The sequence below is a fragment of the Oncorhynchus clarkii genome, chromosome 1 (assembly GCF_045791955.1).
Source record: "Oncorhynchus clarkii lewisi isolate Uvic-CL-2024 chromosome 1, UVic_Ocla_1.0, whole genome shotgun sequence".
NCBI lineage: Eukaryota > Metazoa > Chordata > Actinopteri > Salmoniformes > Salmonidae > Oncorhynchus > Oncorhynchus clarkii.
Genome location: NC_092147.1, coordinates 79,464,587 through 79,474,963, shown reverse-complemented (window position 1 = coordinate 79,474,963; position 10,377 = coordinate 79,464,587). Strand labels below are relative to the sequence as shown.

The window sequence follows — 10,377 nt, the reverse complement described above, 5'->3', positions numbered from 1 at the left end:
TACATTCCTAAAGCAAATAATGTACTTTTTACTCCTTACATTTTCCCTGACACCCAAAAGTACACGTTACATTTAGAATGCTCAAGCAGGACAGAATTATGGCACCTTTGTCATCCCTACTGCCTCTGATCTGGTGGACTCACAAAACACACCTACTGTGTTTGTAAATGATGTCTGAGTGTTGGAGTGTGCCCCTTTCTGTTCGTAATGAAAAATAAAACTAAAATCGTGCCGTCTAGTTTCCTTAATAAAAGGAATTTGATGTATAGCATTTACTTTTACTTTGTACTTTTACTCAAGTATAACAATTTAGTACTTTTTCCACCACTGTACTTAAGTACATTTAAAACCAGATACTTTTAGACTTTTACTCAAGTAGTATTTTACCGGGTAAGTTTCACTTTTACTTCAGTCATGAGTACCTTTTCCTCTCTTTACTTTTCCTTTTTCCACCACTGCCGAGAACCACATTTAGTTTTATGCACACCGCCAACTTTACTTTGTGTGGGTTCTTACCATGGAAATAGGATGGCATCTTTCCATTTCTATGATTCTAGTTACTGTATTTCTATGGTGAGGTTCTTCCCTCTATTGCAGTGATGTTGTCTTTATTGTAAACAGAACACATCTCCCCTGTTGAAATGCAGTGAAAGTGGCCAGACCAAAGCCTGAAGAACCAGAGACTAAGTGTCTGGGTGGTGGTGGTGCTTATTAAGCTAATAGTTTATGAAAGTAAATAATGAACCAAACATGAAAAAACTCCCCTGGCTCTTAAACAAAACCATATGCGCTCTGACCTTCCAACAATTTGTTTAAATTCTCCAGTTACATTGTTGCCATAGAGACACTTTAGCCCCAGTTCTGTGTTTGAGCTAGGGATGTTGTAACAAACTTGATATCATTTGGGTCCCCACCCTCTTGTGAAGTTTAAGCTATTTGGAATTTCATGTCCAAGCCTGTGCATGGAAACTTGGCTTTGCAGACCACGTCCAGTGCAATAGCCCTACTCATGCGAAACAATAACATGTTTACAATCATTAAAAGCAATGAAGTTGTCCTTGTATCACACACTTCTCCAACATCAACCCAAATACGGGGGCGCAACTTTGGTTTTTAGAAGTAAGGGGGCCATAATTTTAATATGTTTTTTATCCAGTCAGATAAACACCCTACCCCACCACTCAGATGTGTCTGCATGATCCTAAAGCACACCTTTCCTTTGTTTTGTATCACATTTCAATGCTAAAACTGATATTTCAGAATGTGGGGGGGACATGTCCCTCCCGTCCCCAGTGAAAGTTGCGCCCCTCCCCAGATGTATAGTATATTTTGAAGCAAGCATAAATGTGTGCTCTGGTGTAGTCTGTAGGCTTAGTTAAAACACCTATCCACAGCTGGAGTAAAACTGTTTACTTATTTATTTTCTCATTTAGAGTACATGATTCACAGAAACAAAGTTTGGAGAAAAATGTTTTCTTAGTACAGAGATAGAAGCCTTCTAAACTTAAATGACATTGTAATAGTAAACGTGTTTCAGTAAAAGTGTTGAAATAAACCAGTCACTTTTCCTACCTCTGTGTCTCCCTGGTCTTTCCAGTACTAAGTTAGTCTGACCTAGAATAGGAACTCCACCACCGCGCCGAGTGACAACAGCTCTCTGAGGCATCATTCTCCTTTCTCCATTACACAACCAGCGACCCTCCGCAGTGTAGACCTGGGTTCAAATATGATTTGAAATCATTTAAAATCTGTGCTTTCTTGAGCTTGCCTGGTTTAATGGACCAATCATTCACATCACAATCAATACGCTCCGCTCAGTCTTATGTCAGGGAGAAAAACCTGCAGATGTACTTTAAATACTGAAGGAAATGTACAGTACATTTAGGCCACATCCAGAAACAACTGGTGTGTTGTGTGTGATCTAATTTATCTTCGCTGTAACAAATAGACAATAAAGTTTTATTCTTCTGTATTGTAGCCCCTAGTCCTAATCCCTGTGTAGATCTGAGAGGATTGGAAAGGTGTATTTAAGCAATATGGTTCAATTCTATGTAGCTCATCAGAGGGCAAGGCACAGTACACAATTGTGTGTAGGTGTTCCAGTTGGTTGAACCCCTACCTAGGAAGGAATAGTAAACATTTACCAATGCACCGAAATAACACAATCCAGATATTTCCAATTCAACATTTATTTTATTCATCACAACACCTAATAGTACTAAAGCACTAAAGTCGTTTTTTGTTTTCCTAACTAACAAATAAGGCACATTTTGGAATGCCGTTTCATGGACGTGATGCAACAGATCTGTTCTTTTCTGTTTCCACAACAACCTCCCAGTCATCATCCTAACTCACTCACACCAATTCAACTATAGCGTTACAATCTCAAAATGTTACAGACATCAAAGAACAAAACAACGTCTAATTGACCACGTAAGTGTTAAAACAGCACATTCAGTCAGTATGTATTAATTGGTATACTAATTGGTATACACTATCGGTCAATTATACATTTTTATGACTAGTAACAATCAATTAGAAGTTGTTGAGAATGCTAAGAGACTACTGTTTGAACCAAATAGAACCCTATTTTCTCCATAGTGTACTGCTTTTCATCAGAGCACTCTGTGGGCCCTGGTCGAAAGTAGTGCACTATAAAGGGAATAGGGTGCCATTTGGTGAACGTACGATGTAGCCCAACTACGTTACTGTGCTAAAATGAAATACATTGCATAAAGTAATACTTATTTTTCCATTTAAAAGCAAAACACATGCACATGCAAATTCTACAATAGTGTTTTGTCTCACACACTTGCTTAACAGAAGTAAATTACACTCTCTGTACTAAACTATGAATAAAAACATAACATTTCAGAGAAGTGCCTTGTAGCTGCTTTGAGCAATCTACAACTCACAGTTGAATGTGCATATACAGTGGAGAGCATCAGTCACTAAGATAGAACAAAAATACGTATTCTGCATGTTAACAGTATTATTGCGTAACCTAGTAAGATCTTAATCAATTATATAGAACTTGAATAGCAAAACGTTGGTAATTATGTCTGCCATTTCCTTAATAAGGTAAAACTCATAACAAAACCTGAATGCATGCTACTTAAAGGACACAAATGGCAACTCATAGGCATATTAGTTAAAGCACTTGGGTATCATTCTGGGTTATTTAATACTGATGATAACATTTCTAAACACAAAACAAAACACATAAAAAACTAAATGGCTTATCATTGAGTAAAGGGTATTAATAATTATGTACCAACTTTTTTTAATAGTAATCTATGTAGACATCAATATTTCCTTCTTAGTATAACTTTGTTGCGTATTTTATACAAAAAAGTGTTGTAAAAACTCTTTCCATAAATATTTCTGTAGGATAAACCCCTCAGATCATTGTAAAACATCAATGAAAAACTCAAAGTTTTATATAGGCCCTTTTTCACATAGAAAGCTTCAAAGCTGCATAACATTTCAGATCTAAGATCCTTTAAGATGATGGCCATCTAATATATACATAAAACAGTCATTTGCTAAATATATTTTTCTGGGAAAAATAACTCTTGGGTTGTTTTCTTTAGCAAATTGCTTAGAAAATGTAACATCTATAAAGTTTTTTTCAAAATACACATCTTACATAGAAAATAACAAATCCATACTGAAAATGATCTAGAAAAGTCAAGTATATGTAAATTCAGGACAAAAAACACATCTGAAAAAGTATTTGTATACTGTATGCTTAAAATGCATAACACAATGTATGAACTGCTTCCATTAGCTCTTATTATGCCATCTCAAACACATGGCTTCTTCTTCACAAACTTGTCTGGTTGGAATCAGACCAAAAATATCTCAGCTGATTTTTTCCTTATATTCTTAAGGATATCCTTATCATTGTATTCCTTAAAAAGTCAGAAGCCTACAGAAGCCTACTGTGTATCGATTTGGATCGGTACTAGCACTTTTGGTTTAGTTGGCTAATACCCAAGCTAATGGAAACATGTACTGATACACTGCTGTTGTGAGGCGAATAAAGCCTAGACCAGAATATATGGTAATGTTTGGATAGCAGCAGTGTTCTGCTCAGTTGTATTGAAAATATAGAATTGATCCCAACGTTATGTGGGGAGAAAATAATAATCTACTATGACCTGTAATCAATGAATGAAACCCCCTACACGATTCACATCAAATTCCCTTCCAAGCCCCTTTTTGTTCAGATGATAATAATAAAATATCCATAGAATGGCTCTGCGACATCTCCCAACCACTATATATACACCTCTACCTACATGTACATATTACCTCAACTAACCGGTGCCCCCGCACATTGACTCTGTACCGGTACCCCCCTGTATATAGTCTCGCCATTGTTATTTTACTGCTGCTCTTTAATTACTTGTTACTTTTATTTCTTATTGGTATTTGTTAAACTACGGTGTTGGTTAGGGGCTTGTAAAGTAAGCATTTCACTGTATTTAGCTCATGTGACTAATAACATTTGATTTGATTTGATTTCTAGCCTAATAGTTAATGAGTAGGCTACTATCCTGTAACCTTGTTCCAGATGTGACTGTGCTGTGCCAATGACTATAGGGGTTGGCAAGAAAGCACCAACAAATCTGGAACCAGGCTTCACCTCCCCACATACATGTAGCTAACACTAACTGAGTGTGATGGTCCAAGTTGTAACAAATGATGCTTAATGTATTGTTCTGTATCCACACATTGAATGAAAGATTACAAACCAAGCTCATACTTGTGTGTGTTGAAGCAATCAACAAGTCATAAACAGACTCAAAAAGCAAAAGGCTGGGATTCAATCCGATCGCGGGTTATAGGCATTGCAGCTTTTAAAGGCAATGTTCCCTCGTTCGCGGAGATTCCATTCACAATAAACGCTGCATATGTTGACTCAATCGGAAATGCCCTTTAAAAGCCACAAACCATATAACCCGCGATTGTATTGAATCCCGGCCAAAGTTAAAAGAACGAGGATGAGGTCTACAGCTTTTAGTGCAAACCTCATTCACATTAGTGTACTGACTACAAAATAACATTGTTGTTGATTCCATGACAACAGACTAACTACAGTGTGTGTGTTTTTGCCAGATGCTTTAGTTACTGCGTCCAAACTCAACAAAATGGTGTTGAGGAAAACATTAGCCAGTTCTCATTGCTAATGGGTAATAGTGTTGTTTTCCCATATGTATTCACATCTTGAACCGGCATCAGACTTGGCAAAACACCTAGCAGTTACATCTAGCCACGAGTTAATTACACCTCCAAACTAAGTTCAACTCTCCTCTTTATTCACTTTCCTTCCAATTTTTCGAAATAATTATTCTCTTTTTACAAGGCACTAGTACTTTTCGGATAATATAAAATATACAACTATGAATTCAACCTTTATAGAGCCATGAAACACATTCTAAATATTGGAGAAGCCAATGTGTGTGATTTGAAAAATATACCTCCGCTTTGAAAAGTGGTAGCAAACTTCTCTTCAACTATACTCACAAAATAACACAGTTCCCAAAGTGTCTATAGCCTTCATTGCTAAGATACAACTATACCCACTGTTACAAAATGTTGAATGAAAAATATTCTTCACTCTAGGTCCTCCAACTATAAAGTTGAAAGTATAGACCTATATCTTTGTAAACAGAGGTAATGGTTAGTTACGTCTCTTCTATTAAAGACACGATTTAACGTTTAAATCATGATAGGATGTGGAATCAAACACACAGAAACGTAAACTTAATCCATCACCACACTTACAAAACGTCCTCTGATAAAAATACAAATGTCCATTTTGTTACAAGACAACATTTCCACTTCTCTACTTCTTTCTCCTTTACCAACCATTATAGTAATCTTACCTCCATCCCTCATCTCTTTCTCCATACATAATGTACTGCTGTCACTTGTTTGACACATCATGAAGGGGTTAAACCCCTTGGAAACAGATATTAGTAAGATTCACCGTTATATTTCTAGGTCAATCTGTCTTAAAGTAGCGTTACAAGATGGTAACAGCTCTATTGGTCAGTTGTGTGTCCTACAAAAGATTGCAAAAATGTGCAATTGCAATAGGGATATTATAAAACCACTTTGAAATGTATAATGAGTACTTCTCTATATACCATTTGAAATACCAGTTCTAATCAACTATGTCAATCCATCGGCATCCCACACCAAATAGATTAGTTGTAAATACTCGCCAGAAATAACAATGCTGAAGTCGAGTCCTTAATAAGAATATTGTTTGCATACAGACAGTGCAGGACAGAATTACTTTTCAAGAAACTCATTACAAAAATAAAATGATTGTTTGGAAGTAAACTGTCAAATTAGGTAGGGAAAAAAAAGACTACAGCATTGCCAATAGATTGAACCTAATACTTAAGAGTCTAAATATGAAGGGGATATTGGCTAAGAGAAACTAGATATCCAGCCTTTATCATCACAGAAACTGCTGTTATTGCATAGTTGCCTTTTGACAGGCAAATGTTAAAATCTTGTCAAATCGATGAATACCTAAACCCGACTTTCATTGCCGATGTAAACGCACAGCTTGTTTAATACGAAACATCAACGTTATTATCACAGTACTACACCTACAACGAGGAACGACTCTCTCTCAACCTACAGTCGTTTCTAAAGACAAGTGGAAGCAGTTACACAATAATACTTTGATATACAAACATACACACATACATATAGTATACACATACATACACATACACACATACATATAGTATACACATACATACACATACACACATATGCATATGCTATATATATATATATATGTCCCAGTTTAAATCAATAAAGAATTGCACAACAGACGAACAGACAACAAATAATAAATACGCCACATGTAACATGTAACATGTAAGCCAGGGATGTTTGGTACGGTATCCCTCAGTTAATCAATCAATAATCAATTCGTAATTAATTCACAGTTATTCATGTATAAGTTGACCTTTGACCCAGACATTGCCCCCGACATTGACCCCTTGACCCCGACTTGAGCCCATGACGATAGTTACATTGGCATCACTAGAAGGCCTGTCTCTGTCTGTTTTAATGCTCCCCACACACTTCACTTGACAGGGAAAATTAAGGCAGAACTCTTCTGTAAACACAAAACCAACAGACTCCCAAAGGGAGGGAATAAAACCCCAAGGTGTGGGCAATACTGTCAGTAACAACAATATCATATTATACACACATTGGATGTCCGTTAGATGGTTTTTAGGCTAGGGTACACAAGGCCACAAGGCCCTGTCAGGGCTGAGGATTATCCTTGCACAGTTCTTCGATCAGTTTCTCCCATACCCTTGACATTAGGAAAAGGACTGGAATTGTGCTTAGTGACAAACCTCTGCAAAATAAGGTTTACCAGCTAATTCAGAGATGGGAGGTGATGGGGGAGGGAGATGGGAGAGAGAGGTGATGTGGAGAGGTGATGGGGAGGGAGAGTTGATGGGGAGGGAGAGGTGATGGGGAGGGAGAGGTGATGGGGAGGGAGAGGTGATGGGGAGGGAGAGGTGATGGGGAGGGAGAGGTGATGGGGAGGGAGAAGGGAGGCAGAGGTGATGGGGAGGGAGAGGTGATGTGGAGAGAGAAGGGGGGATAGGTGATGGGGAGGGAGAGGTGATGGGGAGGGAGAGGTGATGGGGAGGGAGAAGGGAGGCAGAGGTGATGGGGAGGGAGAGGTGATGTGGAGAGAGAAGGGAGGGAGAGGTGATGGGGAGGGAGAGGTGATGGGGAGAGAGAGGTGATGGGGAGAGAGAGGTGATGTGGAGAGAGAAGGGAGGGAGAGGTGATGTGGAGAGAGAAGGGAGGGAGAGGTGATGGGGAGGGAGAGGTGATGGGGAGGGAGAGGTGATGGGGAGAGAGAGGTGATGGGGAGAGAGAAGGGAGGGAGAGTTGATGGAGAGAGGGGAGGGAGAGGAGATGGGGAGAGGGTAGGGAGAGGTGATGGGGGAGAGGGGAGGTAGAGGTGATGAGGGGGAAGGTAGATGTGATGGGGAAGGGGGAGGTGATAGGGGAGGTAGAGGTGATGGGGAAGGGGGAGGTGATAGGGGAGGTAGAGGTGATGGGGGAGCGTGGAGGGAGAGGTGATGGGGGGGGGGGAGAGGTGATGGAGGGGAGAGGGGAGAGAGAGGTGATGGAGGGAGTGGTGATGGGGAGAGGGGAGGTAGAGGTGATGGAGGAGAGAGGGGAGGTAGAGGTGATGGAGGGAGTGGTGATGGGGAGAGGGGAGGTAGAGGTGATGGAGGAGAGAGGGGAGGGAGAGGTGATGGGGAGAGGGGAGGCAGAGGTGATAGAGGGGAGAGGGGAGGGAGAGGTGATGGAGGGAGTAGTAGAGGTGATGGAGGGAGTGGTGATGGGGAGAGGGGAGGTAGAGGTGATGGAGGGGAGAGGGGAGGGAGAGATGATGGGGAGAGGGGAGGTAGAGGTGATTGAGGGGGGGGGGGGGGTGATGGGGAGAGGGGAGGTAGAGGTGATGGAGGGGAGAGGGGAGGGAGAGGTGATGGGGAGAGGGGAGGCAGAGGTGATAGAGGGGAGAGGGGAGGGAGAGGTGATGGGAGGTGATGTGGAGATGGGGAGAGGGTGAGAAAGGATGGAGGGGAGGCAAGGGAGGCAGTATTGGTGAGGACAGTGAGGTTCCGCTCTTTCCCAGGAGCGGGAAGAGGAAAATGGGAAGGCAGTACAGGAGGGTTGCTAGGTTTCCCTCTGAAGGAGGAGGAGGCGAGGGACATGAAATGGTTCCTCTCTTTTTGAGGAAATTGGCGGGTTCAGGTTAGTAAGGTATTATTGCACTCGTCGGCAGTAGTAGCCCAGGACTTTGCATTTCTCACACAGGTGCTGAGGGTGCTCCTTACTCTGGTCTGAGACGTCCAGGCCATCAGGCTTCTCCAATGGACGCTAAGGGAGGGAGGGGGGGATAGAAGAATGAGAGGGAAGTAGGAAGATGGAGAGGGAAAGAGAAAGGGGGAGAGAGGGTAGAGAAAGAGGGATGAGAGAGAGGGAGGGAGATAGAGAAAGAGAGGTGAGAGAGTCATCACATACAAGCATACACACTATAGAAACAGTTTGTTATACTAAAGTGTTTGCTATGGTGCTAACATGGCAGGGGAACAGAGTTAACCTCTGTTCTAAATTGGGTGCTAACCACACACTGACAATTCAACACACACACATACCAAGCCTTCTATTTGCCAGCAGATTGGTTGGGTACTACTCAAACCAGCTCTGTTGTATCCCACATTCTCAGTGATTTGGCCACAAGAACAAACCCTGAATGTTTTCAGACCTGGAGTCAGTGTACTTTGTGTTATTGGTTTCAGAGCTGTGGCAAACAACCTTAACAGATCTCCCTCTCTCTCTCACTCACACAATATAATTACAGAGGCTGTGTCCAAAACGGTACCCTGTTCCTTATGTAGTGCACTACTTTTGATCAGAGCCTTATGGACGCCATTTGGAACATAGACTCTCTCTCTAACACGGCACACAGTATAATTACAGAAAGAGGTCCAAGGCACATGTTTGCTGATACAAACCTGCATGAAAATACCAGCTACACCACAGAGAATAATCGCTTTCTTGGAAAGGCTATGGAGGACAACAGAGGGTATCGTTCAGCGCCAACGGTTTGTTGGATGTCAATCACATACATTACTCTGCAATCGTTTACTTTCCCACCCATTGTTCTTACAGAGTTTATTTTATAATACTGTTATTGTTTCCAGACAGATGCTCCCAGACTTATTATTTAACTCAAAACCAGAGCTCGTATTCATAAAGCATCTCTGATCTAAAGTCAGCTTTGCTTTTTAGATCACAATTATTAAGATTATATGGACAGCGCGGACCTGATCCTAGATCAGCATTCCTACTCTGAGACGCTTTATAAATACGGGCCCAGGTTGCCAAGGACCAGCCCAAGGAGACAATGCAGCCAACTTTCACCTTGACTGCATGCCACTAGTTTAAAAACTAACTGATAACAACATGAAATACATATCAAGCATACCCACAATGTTAGGTTTGGCATCCCAAATATGATTTACAGTAGTTGATGACTAAAAGTATATGTTTCATAGGAGAAAGGATCTGGTATTTAAACATCTTGGGTTTTAGAATGAAGGACTGAATCGGTCCAGTTGAACTGTATATTTATTTAATGGATAAACATGTTTTTCATTCCAGAGATTCTGTCCGGCCATAGAAATGCTGTCTTAAAGTCATGAAATGTGAAAACTATAGAAGGAAATCTAGAAGACTACAGAACAGATAGAGGTTCTAGAAGACTATAGAACAGATAGAGGTTATAGAAGACTAGAATAC

At 40.7% G+C, this 10,377-nt stretch overlaps 1 protein-coding gene across 3 annotated transcripts in view; it reads right to left on the bottom strand.

Annotated features, from left to right (window-relative positions):
• The window catches only part of LOC139413013 (zinc finger, CCHC domain containing 24), a 107,503-nt gene that overhangs the window by 10,097 nt on the left and 87,029 nt on the right, over window positions 1–10,377 (bottom strand). Inside the window, exons 4-5 of one of the 3 annotated variants that reach the window (XM_071159999.1) lie at window positions 8,910–8,952; window positions 2,174–7,357 (exon numbers count right to left, since the gene is read on the bottom strand). In XM_071159999.1, coding sequence (XP_071016100.1) covers window positions 7,341–7,357; window positions 8,910–8,952 — 60 coding nt within the window. In that variant the 3' untranslated portion in view covers window positions 2,174–7,340. Of the gene's footprint in view, window positions 1–2,173; window positions 7,358–8,487; window positions 8,953–10,377 lie in introns of those variants that run through there. The other 2 variants (XM_071159992.1, XM_071159984.1) reach the window with 2 other exon arrangements.